Source organism: Labrus bergylta, chromosome 1, assembly GCF_963930695.1.
Source record: "Labrus bergylta chromosome 1, fLabBer1.1, whole genome shotgun sequence".
Lineage (NCBI taxonomy): Eukaryota > Metazoa > Chordata > Actinopteri > Labriformes > Labridae > Labrus > Labrus bergylta.
This window is the reverse complement of record NC_089195.1, coordinates 18,293,744-18,316,112: the sequence shown is the minus strand read 5'-3', so window position 1 is coordinate 18,316,112 and position 22,369 is coordinate 18,293,744. Positions and strand designations below refer to the sequence as shown.

General features: G+C 38.4%; 1 protein-coding gene across 3 annotated transcripts; it reads left to right on the top strand.

Annotated features, from left to right (window-relative positions):
* Positions 1-2,273: 2,273 nt before the first annotated feature.
* sun2 (Sad1 and UNC84 domain containing 2) lies at positions 2,274-20,416 on the top strand. Of its 3 annotated transcripts, XM_020644504.3 has the most exons (17): positions 2,274-2,553; positions 7,622-7,745; positions 9,595-9,703; positions 9,929-10,044; positions 11,000-11,368; positions 11,592-11,651; positions 12,869-12,940; positions 14,467-14,621; positions 15,284-15,334; positions 15,476-15,535; positions 16,123-16,317; positions 16,456-16,590; positions 17,085-17,181; positions 17,481-17,596; positions 17,837-18,010; positions 18,101-18,190; positions 18,392-20,416. In XM_020644504.3, exons 3-17 carry the CDS (start codon positions 9,597-9,599, stop codon positions 18,506-18,508), a joined length of 1,914 nt encoding a protein of 637 aa, XP_020500160.2. In that variant the 5' UTR covers positions 2,274-2,553; positions 7,622-7,745; positions 9,595-9,596; the 3' UTR covers positions 18,509-20,416. The 3 variants fall into 3 exon arrangements, with proteins under 3 accessions (XP_020500160.2, XP_020500150.2, XP_065811650.1); XM_020644494.3 differs by lacking the exon at positions 7,622-7,745; XM_065955578.1 differs by lacking the exons at positions 7,622-7,745; positions 11,592-11,651.
* Positions 20,417-22,369: the final 1,953 nt, after the last annotated feature.

Sequence of the window (22,369 nt, the reverse complement as noted above, 5' to 3'; positions counted from 1 at the left end):
TTGATCACATTCCAACCGAATGACTTCAGGCCAGAAATGGGGAAGCTTGTGTGAGTGTTCATGTGTGCCCATGACATCAGCTGTTTGTTTGTGTTCTGTGGTGGTGTCTGGGGCAGCAGCTTGGTAGATAAGCAGGTTGGGAGTATACACTTATGTGTGTGTATGTTAAGAAGCAGAGAACAGGGAAATGCCATACATGAAAGAGTCCATAAAAAATGATCTGTTGAAAGTCGTTGGATTCGGCATCAGGAGGGATGAGCTTGTCAATTTAACAGACTCTTCATTGTTGAGTGTCTGATGATTGAGTATCCCTATTTCTTTGTTTCTCTCTCTCCCTTTCCCTCGCCCCAGCCAGAGGAAACTGCTGCATAATGATAACAGACTGGGAGACAATAGGTTCAACAGGCATAAATACACATGCACGCGTGTACGCACATACACACACACACACACACACACACACACACACACACACACACACACACACACACACACACACACATACACACAGTGTAAGGCTGAAGCTCAGAGGTCAGGGATTCTGGCTGTGCTGCTGATAGTCTCCAGACTGCTGAAATTATTTATCAAATATGGAACAATCCGGACATACCAGACGCATTTTTGAGTTTCTTTTTTTTCAAAAATGACCCGTTTGAATAAGGAATGGACCTTGTCTGCCCAGTGATAAGGTCAGATTGGGTTTATTTTGGGCAGCTTGCAATATCGTACATAAGCTTTTAGGGTTTTCCTTAAAAGCATTTTTTTGGGGGTGGGTTTGGGATCTAATAGATTATAAAACCTGGTTTCTCTTTGTGGGAGGTTTGACCTGAATTGGTTGCATTATGTAAAAGTGGTTTTGTTGTGTTTACCAATCAATCAGTCAATCAATTAGTCAATATATAACATTTGTTTAAACTAAGTGATTTGCACATGACCAAATGGTCAGCCTAAAAAAGTGTTTTTGTTTGTCATTATAGAAAATAACACCTTGAGATCATTGGACAAGATATGATGACTTGATGCTTAAATTTGACTTCAGTGTTTCTAAAGTAAAACCTTTCATATGTTAAATACTACAATACACCACAAAGACAAATGTTTTGTTTAATAAAGATTTTGGTGACTGATTAATAAAGATATTGCTCTGCTAGACATTACACTGTTTGTTTAATTGAATTCATGTATGTTTGTATATGCTGGTGGTAGCTTATTATAATTCACAGCTATATTTCTGCGTCCTCATGTTCTTGTGTTTGACTCTGCATCTCTCATATTAGTTTACATTTTTTCTTCCCTTCCATGGAGCTAAAAGTCAGCAGCATATTTTAGAGCAGCTTTATTGAAAGATTTCACAAGAGTTTTTGCTGCTTGGTAGTTTAGGGTTATGTTTATTAAACATCTATTAACAAGCCATTTATTAAGCTTGGGTTCTGTAATTTGAATTAGAATCTGATTTTCCAAGTTTACAGAATTTGGTAAGGTTTTCACATTTTAATTTCGACTTTGGCCTTACAATTAAATTCTAATTTGATGATGCACAAGGGCCCAAAACAAAACAGTATAACAGGTTTGTTTTTCGTTTTACAGCCAGATGGCTCCTCTGTGCGTCAATAGCTTGAAATGCAGCTGCATTTTAATTTGTTGAAGGGCACATATATAACCACTAGAGGGCCCCTATGTTTCGTTATTACCAGATGCACTATGCAATGAGTCGATAGAAAGAGACCGGAAACAGCTTCACAGTGGACAACATCACCACTACAGTCGTGTACAGTGAATAAATAAATAAATAAAAAGGGCTCTGTTATAACAACTTCCTGCTACTGCACCAAATTATTTATATTTATAGTCTTATTTATATAGAAGATGAGTTCATTCCATCCCAAGACGTAATACGCTATGTATAATCTGTATTTATTTTTATAATTATAGCAAACGATGCTCCAGATTTTACTGCTGTAAAAAAGGTCGTGCACTGTGAGACAGTCACACAATAATAAAGATTAAAATTATTATTGTTGTGATTATTATTATTAGGGCTTCATTATCAAAATTATCATTATTAGTAGTAGTAGTGGTAGCGGTGATGGTAGTATTAGTAGTAATAATACCAAAAGTAGTCGTATGTTTTAAAATAATAAAATAAAAACATAACATAGTCACACTATACAAAATAAACATTTTAATTTAATCACGATAAAGAACTTTATTTTGTAAACCTTAACCGGAAGTCTTCGCTATCGTTACTTTTTCTAGCTTGAATTCTATCCTCGCTGTCAATATTTTGTAGCGGCGAAACCTCCGCACTATCATGACAAGCAGCGTCGGTCTGTCTCTCTGATTCAGCCCACAGTAATGCCTCCAAACGCGATACTTCACTCGTGGAAATAATTAAAACACGAAGTCGCTGTTTCTGGTACTTTGTAAGAGTTTGAAAAGAGTGGAGATGTTTCTTTGAACGGAGCTAGTTGGTCGTGAGGTGCTGAAGAGAAGATTATCATTTCCTGACAGGCTGTTTCTGTTCAACTGCGACAGACATCAAAACATCCCGAGGTAAGATAACGAACTGAAACATTAAAGCAACTTACATTTCAAATGTCAGGAGGTGACTTTAAGCTTTGTGTTGAAACGTGAAGCTTTTGTGTTCAGTGTGTTGTCGTTGTTGTTGTCGTTGTTGTTGTTGTTGTTGGATGTTTAAATCTCCACCGTTGACGCGTTAATGAGGAATTAACATTTTACTAAAACCTCACATGTAAGCGACTCTTTGCATTTCATCTCCTTGCCTGGCTTCTGAAAGTAAAGATGTAATGGTTTGTGTATCTAGAAGTTAATGTGGTTAATAACTGATTAATGAAGTGTGACTTTTTTTTATGTCTTCAAAGTTTGGTTAAGTTAAATTAACATCTAGCTTTTTTTTAAGTTTACCAAGAAGGTAGTTATCCAGCATAAATAAAGGCTTACTAGCTGGCATCTTATTAAGTATTTGATCTAAAAACACATTGCCGTGATTGTCCTAATGTGAGCTGTGTTCCAAATTTAAATACTGTATTTATAAGAATAACATTCATTCAGTTCAAGAAATGCAGTATTTTCTGTACTGTCTGTCAAAAACAAAACACCCCTAATTTTGTTTCATTTAATTTTGCAAGATTATGTGTTAAATGTTGATGCACCTGTCATGTAAACAAGCATGTGCTCTTAATTTATTGGTTTAAGTGTTGACAATATAGTGGCATAAGTGGCATAAATGTATCCTCTCTTTACAATTTAGCTATGGAGGTCAGGACATACCATAGTGAATCCAGCAGAGACAACCAGGGTTCATTCACTGGCTTGTGTCTTGAAAAGTAAAGTTTCTATTCAGTGTCAGAAAATAGTGAAGAACCTGTCATGTTTAGCCAGTCTGAAGTAACAAAACATTCTGTTTTAAATGATATTAATCATTGACAAGTGAAAAGTGTAGGAGTGACTAAAATGTGACTACTCTTAGGAAAGAATCATCAGTTTTTAGAAAAGTTGAGCATCATTAGCATCAATTAACTTTGAATTGCTATAAATATTGTATTGTGTATTTAGGCATATCAATTGCAGTTGTTTAAACCCTGTTTATTATCAATTTATCCATTTTTATTTCACTAACTCATTGAACTAAACAATGATATTGTCAAGAACAATAATCAAAAGATTGTTAAAAAAAAGACAAAGACATACTGTAACAGTTAAGAGAACACTGGACATTAAAATGATATTTTTGGGGGGAATAGAGCGCCATCTGACTGCCTAAGATTCTCAGGCAGGGATTGCCAGACAGCTGAGTGGCCTTCTTTTCAAACTGAGAGGAGAGGCTGAAAGAATGAAGTGTAAACATCTGGTTCACATTGATGTAAACATACCTTTTTTTTTTAAGTAGCTGCTCGGTTTAATGACTGTAGTTGGTGTTTTCCCCCGTCGACTTTACAAAGAGCTTGGGGTAATTCATCTAATGCCACACACAATGACTCATCTGCTCTGTATGTCTGAATCATATTTCACAGGCACAGCCCTGAAGTTAGCCACAGTATAATAACCAATTTGCCAGTCCAGTTTGGGATTTATGTGGACTCTTATTCTGCATTCCTTTCTTTGCCTACTTTTATACAAATGTATTTACTTCTTTGACTTTCCGAAGCCTTTCATTCCTTTGGCTTCTCTCGATGTGCTTTAAAAAAAAAAAAAAAAAATGTTCCACTCATGAAGAAAACTGGCTGGATTTAAATCAAACAGTGGTCTACACATTTTCCCTACTGTGGATTCAAAGCACAATTTCTCTACTCGCCCCTCCCTGTCTGTTATTTCATCTCTTTGTCCATCTTTCATTCTGTCATTGTGGTTGTGCTGCCAATTTTTCGGTCTTACTCTTCACCTTCCTAATGCCTTTGTGCCTATTTGTGCTAGGTCTAGCCCTTTTTCTCTTATTCCTGCTCTTGTCAGTTTTCCTTTTGTGTCCGTGCACTGCCAGTGACTGTGGTCAGGATACTAGAGCAGTTATAGAGCCCCACCCTGCCCAGCCCTGAGCAGACGCTACTCCATCCCAATCTCTGCTTCCTTAGATTTCAATCCTGTATACGTACATGTGTGGAGGTGTAGGGATCACACATGCATAAATGTGACGTGTGTAGGATTTAGATATTGACATGTCTGTTGAGTCATTGGGTCCAAACGTAACACTTCTTTTATTACAACATATTCTTGCAAGGAGATTCAACACACCAAAGTGAAGAGTAAGATAGCTTCACTCAGTTTCACTTTCAAGTTTTGCTTCAAACTGACTTCCTGTGAGCAGCTTTACCAATACTGATGCCTACAGAGTTTCATTCTAATAAAAAAAAAACACTGGTAGATAGGGGATGGCAATACAATTAACAGCAACAAGGATAATGATGATAAACATAGGACATTTTAGTAGATCAGTATAGCCCTCAAAAAGTGTGATCAACCAAGTCATTCAAACTATACTAAAGTTAAAGTAAAGAATCCTCTGATTTCTTATAAAGCCACTGTCATTACAAGTTTGCTTCTCAAACAGCTTGCATAATAGAATCCTAGTGTATGTTGTCATATATTTTGAGATTGATAAATATAGAAAGTTAATTCATCCTCAAGAATCATAAGCCCTTTTTTACTTTTTTATTTTTACGGCATAACAATATGATACAATATAATGTGAAGACAAATGAAGGACTTAACAGTGCATGCAAACTTACTGAGTGATCCCGTCTTGTCACTGTAACATGTGCTGTCTCCGATGCTGGCAGACATGGTGGGACGACTTGGTCCCACGTTTACGCCTCCATGACGTTCATATTGAAAGCGAGATTTGCCAAGGGGCGTAAAAATCGTACCTTGAACTGGCAGCATGAAAAGAAAGATAGTAAGTCTTGCTGAAGGATTGTAATTTTGGCAGTTTTTTATTCATACTTATGAACAGGCCCTTTTTGTCTGTCTTAACATGAATCCCTCAGGAACTAAAAAAGGTGATCTCTTAAGGATTTGTCCTTGTTTTATGATATTTTCCCTGTCATGAATTTACACTCACTCACACGTTGAGGAATCATACCTTAAGGACATAGAGTGAAGCAATGGAACATGCTTTACTTGCAGCCAGCCAGTGTAGGAACATATCAAATGAAATGTTTAAATGTCTTGAAACCCATTTTCGGGGGAAAAAGGCTGATTTAAAGGGATACTTCACCCATTGAAACATGAATCTGTATTGACATTGGGTCATATATGTAGTAAAAATGTGAAATAAATATTGAAGTTGGTGCCTTCTTGGCTGAGAAAAGGCAGAAAGGGTCTTTTTGGCTCATGTGGATGAAAGACACCAAATCCCAGAATGCACAGCACTGCAGGCCACTCCCACTAAGGTCCTCTATTTCAGAATCAGAATCAGAAATACTTTATTAATCCCAGCGGGAAATTCGATCGTTACAGTTTCTCCAAAATATATAGCAGTAGAAATATAGTAATAAAAACATTTACAGACATATTTACTTCAACACATACGGCCGTTTCCTCAACTGATTCCGAGATTTCTTCCAGAATTGAATTGGTATCTTGGAAATTCCTGGCAGAAAACAGACTCTATGTCTGTGTCCATAGGCAAACAGTGAGAGCACCGAGACTACCAGTCTACCCCAGCTCGAGCCGGCCCGGGCTCCTCGTCCTCACCGCCGGCAACAGGCAGGCCTTATGTCTCGGCTGCTGAGCTGGAAGCGGCCGCAGCAGCCAAAACACAAGACCGACCTGTCGGCAGCAGCTGTCTTGCCACTATTTATATTTTTTCGCCATTATCAGCTTTGTCCATAGAGCCTGTTAGCAAAGCTTCCAAGCAATATGGCGATTCTGGGAGTGAGTTCCCACCCACTGATCTGTGATTGGTCTGTAGCTTCAGTGGTCGAAAATATGAGGAACTAACGTAGTAGTTTCACCCCGCTAACCGCAACAGCTTCCGATGACGCAAAATGCAGATTTTTGCGTCACTGGAAGCTCCTTTTCAGACTTTGAAATACAAAGATTTCCCATCTCAGGGGAAAATGAGGGCGGGATGCACGACCATTCAAAAATACTACCAGGTTTCTAATGATATGAAGCTTAATGCAAATGGGTGAAGTATCTCTTTAAGAGAATGAATGGGCAGTTAATAAATGTGATCCAAGAAAAAGCCTGCCCTGAAACAAGAAGGGAACACAATAAGAAGAGGGATTCGGTCAAATGTGTTAATTGGTGTAAGAGGTGAAGGTAGAACGAGAATGAGAATGAGAAGAATGAAAAAAAAAAGAAACAGAGGATCAATAGCTGTAACCTCTGCTTTCATAAGGAGGGGGTTGGTGTTCAGGACAGGAGAAGTGCTGAGTTAGCCTGAGCTGAGCAATTAAAGTGGAGGGGAGGATTTGAGGGAATTATAGTACAAACTGCTCCTTACCCAACACTCTGAGCTAAAGCCTCTCGACATTAAGACAGGAATTCTAATCGTGTAAAAAAAGAAGAATTTGTTTTCTCAACACAGGCTGCCGTTGCTGTGGAGTCAAAACATTTGTGATCCTTGTTTCTTTATAATGTTGATCGTCAAACCATCAAACAGTTTTGTTATGACCAAACTTGTGAAGTGTTTGGAGCTGTTTCTGTTACTATGCTGTTGTTGTTGTTGTTGTTAACCATAAACAAAGACGGCCTGTGTGCACAGCAAAAGACTGCTGTCAGGCGTAGTCATGTGTGATGTTGCTATTATTACCTTTTCAAACAATTGACAGTTTGTTGATGTTTATATCTCTTTTCGTCTTAGTCTGTTGCCATCTATCTTTATGTAAGAAAAAAAAATCCCTCTCATGTAACTCACTCAAAAGATGCATGCATAGAAGAAATGGAGGATGATAAACTATGGATATACCATATGGATTGTTGGATGTATTTGGGATGGTTGTGTATTGAGGTAGGATTTTGTGGAGAAAAAACATCGGCATGTGTGTTACATTCTTTCCTGATCAAGATATTCAAATGAAGCTAAAATAGGCCTTAACACCCTTCGTGTAAGTGAAGGTTTGTGTGTGTGAGTGTGCTGACTTCCTGTCTCTATCTGTAGGCCACAGCTTCCCCTTCAGTCGTCATTTGCCGCTCTTTCTAGTAGCATTTGTAAGTCTCTGCTTTGCTGCTGTCCTGCCCTCAGCTGACGACGGTATCTGAAGGCAAAGAAAGACTGTAACCAGGTTAGTTCCTCTAAAACCAGATGTTGCTTTGAATCAAGAGGAAGCAGGATAAGATACAGGATAACCTGTCAAATTACAAGACTTCATTACAAAGCACATTCTAAAGGTTGATGTATTTTTTGGATATATATTGACTCTTAAGGTAGAGTGTTTCAAAGACGTGTTGGTTGTTCAAGTTTATAACTCTTTTAAAGTCAGGTTACTTTCTTAACTCGCATTTTGAATGGTCAGTTTGACCTACAGCGTGAGTTGTTTAAATGCAGCAAATGCTAGGTAGAATATCTGCAATGTAAACGTGTTCGGATGAATGACAAACAGAGATAAAGATCGATGATTTGGAATTGAATGGATCAGTACACATCACAGCGCTCTTCAAGAATTGCCATTTGTTGTCTGCAGACTGGTGACTGCTTAATTTTTGGAGCTACTGATGTTTGATTTCTATTGACAGGAGTACACAGGAAGACTATCTTTATTGTTGCTTCAGTATGTGGTTGCTGAATTGATGGGATAATGTCTCTTCATGTGTAACTTTGAACAAAGCTATCAGTGCAACTGACAGACAATATCATCATATCCAACTTGACTTTTGGCAAACTGTGGTTGATGATGTGTTCTTTCAGCACAACCTCAGAGACCATTAAGCCTCTACTGTAGCGGAATAAATACATCATTCTTATGTATTCATAATTCTAAGTCATCTTATTGGCCTGTAATATGGACAGTAAAATCAATGATATGTCTATTAAGTTGTAGACGGATACATCTCTGGCTTTTCTATTTTCTTCTAGTTGACATTAAGGGGTGAGGGGATTTTTACTTTGCTGCTTGCGGCACGAGTTGGCACAGTAAGTGGCAAGGCTTGTGAGCTGTGGTTTATGCAAATCAGCTTCACTGTAAACACACCGACCAATCAGAGTGCTCATTTTAAGATGTCTGTTACATGAAGGCTGTGATGGGAGAATTTCTGAAATTAAACCTGGCGGCTAATGTCTTAACAAATACAGCAAAGCTCAAGATGAATGTTTTCATACTTTCTTTAGTTTTAACTGTAGCATTTGTCAATATTTTTCTGCACCTCAAGCATGGTTGCTCAGTTAAGGTATGCTGCATCTGTGTCTGTTTTTGTCAGGCTGCATTAGTGTTCTTTACTGTGTGTACTCAGAATGTGTCTGCACCGTCACATACTAGCAGTGTCTGTCTTAGGTGGTTAAGTTTGTGTTTTAGATGCCAGTGTGTGTGTGTGTGTGTGTGTGTGTGTGTGTTTGGTGTTTTACTTCTGCTCTGTGACTGTCAGTGAGTGTTTTTGAAGCAGGATAGTTTTCTATGGATTAGTTGGATTACAGACTGTTGAGATTAACCAAGAGAGCATCTGTCAGAGTTCTGTAGTATAACTGCTGACACTATTACATCAACGACTATTTGAACACTGCCTTTATTCCTTATCAAGCATATTGATGCTGCAAGCACATTGCAGCATCTCCTTCTATTTACACTGCTGCTTTATATATTACAACTAAATCTGCCACTTTGACTACTACTACATATAACCACCACTACTGTTGTTACTGAGTTGCTATTGTGCCTAGTATTTCTGTTTCTACTTCGGCACAGCCGTCTCAGCTACTGATAATAATAGATGTACAGATCTGTCTTTTATACCCATACAAGTTTAGTCACCAAATAAAGGCAGATAAATAATAGAATATTTAATATGACGTTAAAGAGATCTTTCATTTATAGAAGATGGATTCTGTGTTTCAGAAAATATTGTTTTGCTTAATAACACTGGTAGCCTGATTTCTAAATGACACTGATATCTCATTATTTTTCGTTCTTTGTCTTTCAGCCATGTCTCGTAGGAGTTCTCGCCTCGTGTCCGGCGGCTACTATAACTCAGATGAAGAGTCTGATTCGAGTAGTGTGACTAACATTTCCTACCGGGAAAACCCTGTCAAGTATGTCACTCTATCTCTTTGTGTGCGCTAATGTGTCTTAATCTTGTTTTATTGTCAATAGCTCTGATTTTCAAACTGTAATGCAAAGTCATTTTTGTTCTTTGTCACGATAATGTGTGTGTGTGTGTGTGTGCGCGTGCGTGCGTGCGTGCGTGCGTGCGTGCGTGCGTGCGTGCGTGCGTGCGTGCGTGTGTGTGTTTGGGTTGTCTTGTTTTTTATCTGCAGGGTTTTCAAAAAGAAGTCTGGAAACCGTAAGAGTGGCTCTCGTACCCCGAGTAGAACCAAAAGCAATACTAGATCTTCTAGCCCTGAGCAGCTCGATCCAGTAGACCAGTGTGATGGTAAACACAAGAAGACGTCCTATCAGCAAGACACACAATGGACATAGAAACCTGTCAATACTAAAGTGATATTCATTTCTAGAATGAATCCAGTTGGGGACATGTGTCTCTCTGACATGTTAGTAGGGTTACTCAATTATTTTGATTGATATTGAGATCACGATTATTAAACACAAAATCTTACTCAATTTGAATCTTACTTGATTGTACAACATCTGCATCATCACATGCATTTAACAAACTTCAACACTCTTAACACTTTGAACAAGCAATATATGAAAATACAGAAGTGACACAAATTTTAGTATATAAAAATAATAATAAAATACATTTTGAAAAATGAAAAATGTTTTTGAGGTCTTTGAAGTTCTAATGTGGCCAAAATATACCAACAACCTCTTTGAAACATTTATCACACAAGACAAAACCTGTGGACAAAACGAGTGCAACAAGGCGTGCAGCACAGTCATCAGTTAATCTCGATGGAGATGGAGGCCAAAATCGCTATCATAATTGGAACTGGATTAATTTCCCAGCCCTACATGAACATCAGTTCATCAATAAATGATTTGAAAATCATTTTCACCTTTTAGTCAAGTAAAAATGCTAAAAAATCCAAAGTTCCATGATGTTAATTCAAATGTTGGGATTTCATTCAGATTCATACCTTCATTCCAGGGTACATTGAATCATATTGAGTACTACAACCTACAAAAACTACAAAAATCCATTTAAATCAATTTATATGGTTCACTTTCAAATGATTTGTTTCAGCCCAATTTGCGTAAATCAAAATGGAAATTAGTCTTTGCTTAATGATGACGAACAATTTAAATGGAGATAAAATATCCATCTTATTATATAAAATGATTCTTGTAACTTTTAGTACAAGAACAAGTATTGAGTGATTTAATCTGCACAGCTGACTGTTCTCTATTTTCCATTCTGATTTCAGGCCTGAGTGTTTCTGCCTCCACCAGTCAGAATCAGACAACAATGAGGACCATACCCTATGTTACTGCCACCCCTCGGCCTGCCCTGACCCCATCGTCAGCCCGGAGTCAGACGCCCACACGCTGCCCTTCAGTACCTCCAGAGACAAGGTTTTACACTGCTGGGCTCCACAGCCCCAGTATACAAGGATTACACCTCAGACCAAACCCCAAGGAGCTGAGTCAGAGCAGTGTGGACAGCTCAGGGTACTCGTCCTCTGAGGGGAATCACAGGAAGCCCACTGCCTTCACCAGCAGGATCCAAAGTAACAGTGGGGCTCCTAGTGCTGGATACAGAAGCCGAATCAGCAGTGCCTTGTTTGGTCTGATGGGTGAGTATTGGCGTGTGTGTGTGTGTGTGTGTGTGTGTGTGTGTGTGTGTGTGTGTGTGTGTGTGTGTGTGTGTGTGTGTGTGTGTGTGTGTGTGTGTGTGTGTGTGTGTGTGTGTGTGTGTGTGTGTGTGTGTGTGTGTGTGTGTGTGTGTGTGTGTCTGCTGGAATGTATGCCTCTCTGCATGTCTAAATAATGATCTCATGTTTCCTGTGTTTTGTGTAGACTCATTCTCATTGATGGCTGTTGCAGTTCACTCTAAAGTAATACATCTCACAGCTTTAGGTATGATATTTTTGTTGTTTTTTTTCTATATTTATGTTTAGCTTAAAGTGTGCAGCGCTTGAAGTCCAACACAAATGTCCCCCAGACGACAATAAAGTTTATCGCATCATTTTGTATCCTACCACACCCTCCCCTACCTTACCTTACCTTACCTTATCATATCAGGGGTATCATTTCGATTTCTGCTTATGGTATCTGGTTGTCACAGAATCTTGACTCCAATTCCTATATTTTTAGAAAGTTTTATACGCTATAGTACTGCCTACCTAACGTTTAATATTAAAACAAACTGGAAACTGTGAATCTTCATTAACGCACGTGATAGGGACTGATTGAAAGAATGAAGAAATTAAACCGCGTTTCTGGCTCTGAAAGAGGGAGGAGACCGAGAGAAACTCGGGGGTTCACTGAAGAAAACATGCTCCCGACCACATTAGGTTCACAGACTCAGTTACCATAGTAACTGAATCAGAGGTAAACTTACCTCCCTCTCTGTAACGGGCTGGAGTTACCCCTCTTTCTCGGGTTTGAGTGACCTCTCTTTCTGAAAAGGAAAAGAGTTCCCCTCATTTCAGGGTTAACTGGCTGGTTGTTTGCACAAAACCTGCTTTCTGAAACGGCCCCAGATGTAATTTGTGCATTTTGCAAACTTACACGTTGGTGACTCAACCCCTTCACCACAAAGCTTGTCACGACATGGTAACATTCATCCATCTTACCCTTCATCGCTTAAGAGAACAGAGTTTCTGTACTATGTGGTTACTTATAGGAACCAGGGGTGGAGTGGTGCTCTCTGAACTTGTATCTAAGGAATCAATATTGAAAAACATTTTTATTCCAACTTATGGATACTTAATGGACCTCAAAATTCTATCTGATATTAAATCCTGAATGAATTATGTTGCTGTTAGGAATCATAAGCACATTTGAAATTCAGCTGCCTTAATGAATCCATGAATCTTAGAAATGTAGAACCAGTTTCATGTTGATACCTTTTCTTGATACCCATGCCTAAACTAAACATATGTGAGTATTTGAACCAGCTTGTGTTTGTTTTTCTCACATTGTCAAGTGGATTTGTACAGTCTATGCTCACATGTCAACATGCATACTGCTTTCACGTGTCAGCAGGTTTATGTTTTCCCAACTGATGCATGTGATTGTACTACAGATTACCAAAATCCCTGCTAACTAACCTTTTCCTCTCATCACTGCAGCCTACGGGTCAATCAGCAGTAACATGAAGAAGGCTTGTGGTCTGTTTATCCTCCTCTTGATTCTACTACTATGTAAGTAATAAACACAACAAGTGGGTCGTTTGCATTAATTTAACACATTTAATCACCAAGTGTTTCATGAGACCTGTATAGGATAGGTACCAGGATCCAAAATTTAAAAAAAACTCTCCGGCTCTACCTAACTTATACTAAAACCTATAAGAAACACACCAATATATTGCTCAGCTAATATTATCTCCAGGTACAGGCTTATCACAGATATATATGGGTATTGGCATATCATTTTTTTTCCAATTAATACTATATGTTCTATTAGCAGGAACAGTTCTTGGTGTAATAATGAAATGGTTTGAAAAAGTCCCTTCATCATCTAGCAGACCAAGCCGCAGCTCTATTATTTAATATACTCATCACAGTGTCTGCAGCACATGTAGCATGTTAATGACCAGATACTTTATTTTCTTTGTGCCATTTATGTTTATATTCATCTTCAAGAGCTTGGCTATTTTGTTTTCCGATAACAAAGTTTATTACAAAAGTTTAATTTGAGTGTTTGTCAGCACTTTGAGTCCAAGGAAAATGTCTCTAAGGGGACAATAAAGTGTCTGCATTGCATCGTATCGCATCTTGAAACTTTGCTATATTCATCTATTGTTTTGTATTAATTTATGGTCTCATTCTTATGGGGATGTAAAATAAACCATATAACATCATCTACATAAAGGGCCAATTTACGGCTTTCTGTTCCTATCTGTTTTCCTTTAAAACCTACATTTTGTCTAATTGCGGGGGTAGTGTCAAAATGTCTGTTAGGGCTTGGCAATTAATCGAAATTCAATTATGATTATGGCTTTACACAATCGTGAAAACAAGATAATCAAGATTAAACAATAACTGTGCCGCCTGTGCACATGGCATGCAGAGGTGTGCTCATTTCTGAGCACACCATTTCATTTCTGTAAATGGTCAAAGCTTATGTTGTTACATTTTGGCCACAAGAGTACATCAACGCTACCTCAAAAACACAGCTAATTTATTGTATTATATTGAGATGTTTTTGACTGAGCTATTTTTATGTATTGCTTGTTTTCAAAGTGTTAACGAGTGTTTAAGTTGGATGAATGCTTGTGATCCAGATGTTGTAAAATCATTGAGTACTCTTGTTAAATAATTGTCTCAATATCAATTAAACGAATCGTGATTCTGATCGTGAATCTTTGTAATGTTTTTTTGGGGGGAAAGGACAGTGGAGAGATTCAGAAATCAGGGAGAGCAGGTGGGGAATAATATGCAGGGAGCCACAGGTCGGATTTGAACCTGAGCCTGAGGGTGTGCGCACTAACTAACTTGGCTATGATTCTGATTTTTGTCACAACTGAGCAGCCCTAGTTTGACTTGTAAAGCAGCACAGCTTGGTCAACTCAGGCTGAATGAGTCACAGCAAATGTCGTTCATTATACAGCTTTTGCATGTCAAGGCCTTTGATCGACGAAGGTTCATTGCAGCAGGTGATGTTTACTTTGTGAAGACTGTGTCTCTGCTGTGTGTTAAGACCCCATTGGTTCTGTTTTCTCCAGGTATTTGGTTCTTCCTTCCTGTGTTGACCTCTCTCACCTCCCGCATGACTGTTACCAAGACCCCGTCACAAATCAAACCTCAGAGTCAACCTGTTATCCTTTCCACTCCTCCTCCTCCTCCTCAACCCAACGCCATGCATCTTACACCTGTGGTGGTAGGAAAGCTCATCTTCATCTCACTGGTTCATTCTGTGGGAGGGTTGAAATAAAATTCATTGATATTAAATGACTGGGAGGATAGATATCTGTGGGCTTTTGCAAATGGTTGGTCCATCAGAGTTCCTTTAACTTCTAGCTTTGGATAAAATCTGATTCTCAAACTTCTCCCGTGTTCAGTAACATTTACAGTATTTTGACATTTAAAAAAATCTGTTCATTAAGGAGGTACAGATAATTGCACTGACATGTTGATGGATGAATGACTTTTCTGTTCAATCAAATAATATGATTCAATGCATGTCATGCATATTTAAAGAAAGATTATGCAAAACATGGAATCTATATGCTTCTTCAGGATCAATCTTAAACTTCCTGAATATAAGCTGGAAACTGATTGTGAATGTCTCCACCACTCCTCTCTAAAGGAAGCTTCAGTCTTGAGATTTAAATCTTATTTATGTCAAAGCACATAGATTAGCAGATTTAAAGTAGATAAAGTGCATGGGAAATTTATTTTCAAAAGTATTGTGTGGCCTTCTTTGTATACAGTATATACTGATACAGAATAAATTAAGCTATTTTGGGTGTTTTTGTTTGATGCAAATGTGGGGATTTTTCTGTTACCATGAAGTATGAAGTGTTTTTTTCCCCCCTCTAGGATCCAGCCATTGTGTCCGCTGCTGTAGAAGCAAAGATGCAGGGTCTTAAGGTATGATGCAGATCATCAGCTTTTTGTTGAAGTGAGAGGCCTTCATTTTGCCCAAAAAAAAGTGCTGAAACAAATATGATTTGGGGCCTCTATGAAAAATCAGAGTTCATGTTTCTCAATCTGTATCTGTGTTTGATTCAGGAGGAACTGAAGCTGACACAGATTGAACTGCAGCGGAAGCAGGAACACCTTCTTTCCCAGGTAAGAGAATACTTCCCTGCAATTCTGCCTCCTTTTCTTCTGTTATTCTCTGTGTCCTTGCTCATTTCTTTCTTCTTATCATTCATAGACTTGGTCTGTAAAATCTGAAAAGTCCTGCCTATTGATGCGAGGATAGAAGCCAGATTGGGTTAAACTCATCTGTGCTAGAGTACTATCTACTGGAGATCATATGGAAGTGCAGAGAGAATACAGATTTCCTCTGTGACTTTGTAGGTTTCTTTGTTGTGCCGTCTAAAGTACTAAAGTTTAAAGTACTCTAGAAGAGTGAAACTCTGAAAAAAAATGAAAATAGATCCATATTCAGTCCTTTTTACAAACTATATCCGTCTATGATTTTAGTGGGAAATAAACTGTTAAAAGTTAAATGTTGTTGTGGAAAAATGCATCAATCCAACTTGGCTCAATATTTCTCATCAGTCATATAGATTTTAATTAACCACTAGTAGCCTCTGCAGTGACCTCGTAACCTGCTGAGTCTCATCTGTATGACACTACCTGAAATTCTCAACATTTCGCATTCGATCTCAGTGTTAGTACAGTGATGACTTAATTTCTTTCCCCCTTAGATGAAGGAGAGGGTACAGATGGACATGCAGGATATGAAAGCAAAACTTGATGTCGTGGACGTAAACAGTCGGCTCCGTCTGGAGCAGGAGGTTGCTGGGTTGGGCAAGACGATGGTGGATCACCAGACACACAGCAGCAACACTGCTGCCATTCTCACCCTCAAGATCCAAGCTTTAGAAGCCCAAAACTCAAAGGTGACATCACTGATAGATATGTACAAACTGACAAACTCAAAGTGTTCATCATTAGTTTACGTTATTTAATTTGGTTTTCCAACCAGACTTGTTTACTACACATTGTGTGGCTACAATAAGACTTCTTGTTTCTTGTAGCTGTCCCAGGAGTTGTCCTCCATCCAGCTGTCTACCCCGGCCCCCTGCCCTCAAACACACTCTGCCCCCATCGATAACCATCTCACCCCAGAGCTCCAACAGGCCATGGAGGCGTGGCTCACAGACCGCATCAAGGTAGGGAAAGGAATACATTCTGTAGATGTCATTTAAGACAAATTACTCATATACTGTAAGTGCAATTCTATGGTGGTTTGCAAATCTGTATCTAGGTGTATGTTGATACATTTGACTCTGTATGTTCTCACAATACGATGCTAGTAAAAGTCAGAGGATAGTGAAACCTGATTCGATGCCACTGCAACAAATATACAAGTTGCAGTCGTGCAATATTGGTTAATTTATAGTTTTTAATTAGCCAAATGCTGCCAACGTATCTGTGCACTTTAGACAATGCTCTCTTTTGTTGGGGCATCTTTTGGTTCAAAACAAAGACGTGAGGTTCTTCTTAAGTTTCTGTACTGTTGGGTAACATCGATCAGTAAGATAATGGAGATTGTGCTGTTTTAAATCATGTGATGAGATATCAACAAGTATCCAAATATTGACCATTTTGAAACCATACTGAATGCACTTACTTACGTTACTTACTGTCTGTGAATGTGAATCAGGAGCAGGATGCTATCAGACTCAGAGACAAAGGAAGCTCCCCAGACTGCGGACGGCCCATGGCTGACAAAATGGCTGACTTTGCACTGGAGACTCAAGGTAGGTGCTCACGTCACTGTCTCATGATTTACATACCCACGTTACATTTTCTCTGTGGTCATGCTGGCAAAGTTTCATTTTCACAAAAAACAATAATAATAGATTAGTGTATTGGTTCAGATTTACATTTGTAAAAAATGTCGTCATAGCTTTAGTTCACAGAGGTGTCTAATCGTCATGTTTCTTTGTGGTTAAAAGAGCAGATCATAATTCTTCTTATTTTTTTATTTTTTTTATGAAATTATTCATGAGTTCATTTCAACCCTTCTTTAACACGATGTGGTTTTGTTTGTGCTAAGGGGCCAGCATGATCAGCACCAGGTGTTCAGAGACATATCGAATCCGTTCCGCCTGTGTCACCCTTTTCGGAATCCCTCTGTGGTACCCATCTGAAAGCCCACGCACTGTTATTCAGGTAAAAGATGTTCTCGCCATTTTTATTTCTCACTTGCCTCCATCTTTTCTGTCATCTCAGTTTCTCCTCCCTCTTCTGAAAACATCTGACCGCTCTGTCTCACTTCAGTTCTTTCTCCTCTCCTCTATCTCTTCTTCCTCCTGCTTTCTCTCTCTCAGTTCTTTTGGAAGATAAAGTTAAATCTGTTTAGCACTTTGTTGGACACTCACGGCTATATGTCCTCCCCCTCTTCCCTCGCAGGGCTACCCGGTGCTTCTCCCTGGGAAATGTTGGGCATTTCACGGTGTCGAGGGGACTCTTGTGATCTCCCTGTCTCATCCCATCAGGATAACTCATGTGACGCTGGACCACCTCCCTCGCTACAACTCTCCCACCGGCACCATTGAATCTGCTCCCAAAGACTTTGAAGTCTATGTGAGTGCTGGGGACCTAGAAACGTAGCATACTGACCTATAACTGCTCTGCTCTAGAATAATCTCAGAGGACAAACTTTCTCCTTCACAGGGAATGAAAGACGACACAGAAGAAGGAACTCTGCTGGGGACATTCACTTACAATGAAGATGGTGAATCAACACAGACCTTCAAGCTGCCGGTGAGTAGAAATCAACAAATATAAAAACATCATGACTTGACCTACTTTCTGTTCTGTGTAAAAACAAAGAATTTGTTTTGTCATGAATCAAACATCTTTTGTTGTCTTCTATCTTTCCTGCACTGGTTTCATCTACTCCTACAATTTCTGTCTTCTTCTTTTTTCATTCTATACTTCTCTCTCCTTTTTCTACTCATGTAGAATCCCAGTGATGCGGTGTATCGATATGTGGAGCTGCGTGTCCTCACTAACTGGGGTCATGTAGAATACACATGCCTGTACCGCTTCCGTGTTCATGGACAGATTGCCAGCACGTGAAAAAGAAGATCCACTGACTCCTCACTCCAACATATCAGAGAGTACATGTGCAATGTACATTATTAAAAAATAAAATAAAATAAAAAGTAATGTGGTGGTCTTTGGTGAGTTTATGCCAAATACTACTGATTTTGTTTTAAATATTGTCACTCGTTTGAGACTGCAGGCTCTGCAGTGATTAAAGTGACAGAAAGGATATGAGTTTTCTTTGTGCACTATCTCGGGTGCAGTCTTGGTACAGAAAGAAGTGTAAAAAATTCAGCATTTGCTAGCAACCCAAAAATCTATCTAGTAAAACTTTTGTTTTGCATAAAGTTCTGGAAACTTTATGTTTGTTTTTTTGGATCATTTAAGAGTGCCACAGAGTAAATGTAATCTCTTTGTTGTTTTTAGATGTTTGCTATTTATCAGGGGATTCCTTATTACAGTGGAGCTGGGGGAGGGCAGATGTGTTCACATTAAAAACAGTTTCCATGGGTGAAGTGTAAAAAAAAGAAAAATCATAAATTCTTAATTTAAAATTGCAAATATCAAGAACCAAAATTAAAACTTAAAGAATACAATCTGAACATTGTTAGATTTTAAAACCAGAAACTTTGGAGAAATAATTCTGAAATTAAAATTTAAAAAAAGACAAGAAACAAACTTGGAAGGAACCACTTAGTCTGCACGTTCCTGTCGTATCTGATGTGACTGATGAGATGATCCATCCTATGAACAATATGTCTAGAAATCATGTTGAGGGCAGCAGTGAATGTATTTTAATAGGTATTATTTCTTATTGTTAAATTACTTTTAATTTAATATTCATATAGGAAAGTTAAAGATCATTCTTAGGTTTATACTCATCAGCTTTCATCACTGGCGGTATTTGAATACTTGAAAACTTATTTTTCTAATCTGTTACTTCCTTGTACATATCAGTTATATTTTGTATCAGCTACACAAACAGAAAGGAAACAAAGTTATTTATTGGTCAAATAGGAGTATTAATTTGAAAGAATTAATTACCAGGTTTACATCCTTTTTCATTTCTCTTGACACATGTAAACCATCAAGGTGTTTTGAATTACAAAGAACCTGACTGTTCATTCAAATGTTGTTTGGACTGCACACAGAAGTGTGTATACTGTCATTGCCCATGTTCTGTGTTTGTTTGTTGTACAGTCCATTTAGACTGGAGATGGTGGGGGGGGACGAGACGTGTCTTAATTATCATGTGCACTAGAGGTCAATCCAGGTCAAATCCATTCTGTCATGCTCATGTTCTCTCTCTCTCTCTCTTGTGGGGCAGGGATCAAATGTTTTGATTAATTATATAATATTCTGTATTTAAACTAATAATGATACTGCCCTCATATTGTCTTTAATTGTATGTCAATCATTAGGCACCTATGTCACAACCATTCTTTTACTATTGCAATACTCAATATTTTCCATTATAAATGATTTGGTATGTTACATCCTAACTTGATTTTCTTCTGAGACACAAATGATGTCAGATTAGCTTTATTATGTACAGTATACACTGAACACAGGACAGTTTTCACATTCTCTTATATTACCTAAGAGGTAAAACAGGAAAGCTGTTGAACAGCCTGTACAGTTCTTATGTTTGTATCTGGTTTGCATTTGTGATATTTTATTGCTGATTTTAAGGTGTTATGCAAAAAGAAGACACAGTTTCACAGTTAACAAATTCATCTTCTCAATACACATCAAGATGTATCTTTGATTTTTTTTTTCTTTTTTGAAAGGCTAGAAGATGAACGATGTTCACTGCCATTGCTCTTCATTAATCAATTTCATTTTCTCAGATACTGCCTGAAGTGTTTTATAATAGCAATGCCTATTTGTGAGTCAAACTGAGATGTTTGTCTGATTTACCAAATAAAGCATTACAATGTGTCATTGCATTTATTGTTTTATTAAGTCATATTTTCAAATATGTCCTTAAAGATGACATACTTATGAAAGAGAATATTGTAAAAAAAAATATATATATATATATACTATAAACTGCAAAGAATGTTCATACGAAGTTTTCATTTATTTAAAGATATACAGACAGCATCATCATTTTGAGATACAAAATATCTAAAGGGATAGGCTTAAAGTGCACAATTGGGACATCCAAAATAAAAATTCAGTAGTTTTAGAAATTTGACAGAGTCCCATCAAAGCTGTTAGCAGGACAGTAGTCCCATGTCCGCTTAAATTCTCACCTTTCTGTTGATTGTAACTAACATTTGTTCAAATGATACTATTTCTAACAAATTTCATCCAGTTTTTAAGGTACAGGTGTATTTTTCCATAGTCCAAGGATCAATCTGGCAGCTGTGACAACCCTTATTTGTACCAGTAAAGAGTAATATTTTGATAAATTGGGAAAGTCTGTCTAGTCTTCAAGTAGGAATAGTCACAATGACTGTACCTACATTTTTAAACAATTTAAGGCAGCAGCTTATTTTAAGTCTGGGACAAATTGAGGTTCATTCTTAGTTTTATAAACCGCCTATAAGAGATGAGAATGATTTAAATTACCATATTTAAGACTCAAGAGATAAAGAAAAAAAAAAGTTGTTTAGGAATTTCAAGTTTGAATAGCTTTAAAAGTCATTTTTTGACTCAAAGTTATAAAAAATCAACTTGATTTATGTGCAATCCAGGAACAACTTGTATCAGTTCCGGCTGTCATCCTTGGTTCCTTCAACAAACACATAAACAGCTGCAGCAATGGCAAAAAATAAAAGGCAGAATAGGATGAAGATTAAAGTCCCCAGGTTGTTTGAAGTCACTCTCTTCCCTTATGTTGGTTTCTACATGTCATGAAGGTTGCAACGCTGCCACAGTTGCCACTGTTTCTTTCTCCGCAATTGAGCCACAGAGACATCTAATCTTGGGTAGTCGTTTGGTGCGGATAAGATAACTCAGAGGCTGAACGAAACAGCTCACGGACAAAGCTATGTAGGCCACACAGGTGAGGAATGAAAAGGGCCTAAAAATTTCGGGACCTAACTCTCTAATCAGGTACTCAATAACAGGGGGGATATAGTGGATGTTGACCAGCACAAACGCAGTCAGCACCCCCTTGAATGCCCGCTTTTTCACAGGATGAACCTTCTTCTTGCCTGGCCCGGCTTGGTGGAGGGACTTGAGAATCAGGATGTTGCAGGTTGATATGATCACTATGACACAGCTTTGAAGCACCATAATGACTTTCCACTTGAACGACGACTTGAGCTTCACCAGAGCGCAAGATCCAACAGTTAAAACACTTGTCCCCAGGCACAAGAATAGTCGCAGTTTTGGATCTTTGAGCCGCAAGAAGACCAGGGGATGGCAGACAGCCATGTAGCTGTCCAAACTCAACATGCATAGTAACAATGGCCCTCCTGCTTGATTCAAACCCCAAGCTAGGAAGTTATAGGCCTCCATTGTTTTAATCAACAGTAGTCGGCTGAACTCAACGATCACCGTGATGCAGAACAGAAAGTCAAAAATTGCCAGGTTGAGTGTGAAGATCTCTGAGGTGGAGCAGACACCAGGTTTGCCCAGCAAAAGGCGTAAGACCAGAACATTGGTTGGTAACCCCAGTGTTGGCACTGTTACTACAGTGGGCAGGAGGTACCAGATAAGTACACTGACATCTGCTTCTGTGTTGGTCTGATTACTGGTTTTGCTGCCATTCAAATTTTCCATCACTTTGGCTGACCCAAAGGTCAAGGTGCTGTCAATATCTGAATTATCTGTGAACAGAGAGGATACATCAACAACTTCTACTCACATTAGAGGTGTTTTTAAATGGACTTGAGCTTGCATAGCGCTTTTCTAGTCTTCTGACTACTCAAAGCGCTTTTT

Coding starts and splice junctions, on each gene's coding strand:
- sun2 (XM_020644494.3), top strand. CDS start 9,597: ATGTCTCGTAGGAGTTCTCGCCTCGTGTCCGGCGGCTACTATAACTCA. Junction 12,941..14,466: donor CCTCTTGATTCTACTACTAT/GTAAGTAATAAA, acceptor TGTTTTCTCCAG/GTATTTGGTTCTTCCTTCCT. Junction 17,597..17,836: donor GCCCACGCACTGTTATTCAG/GTAAAAGATGTT, acceptor CTTCCCTCGCAG/GGCTACCCGGTGCTTCTCCC.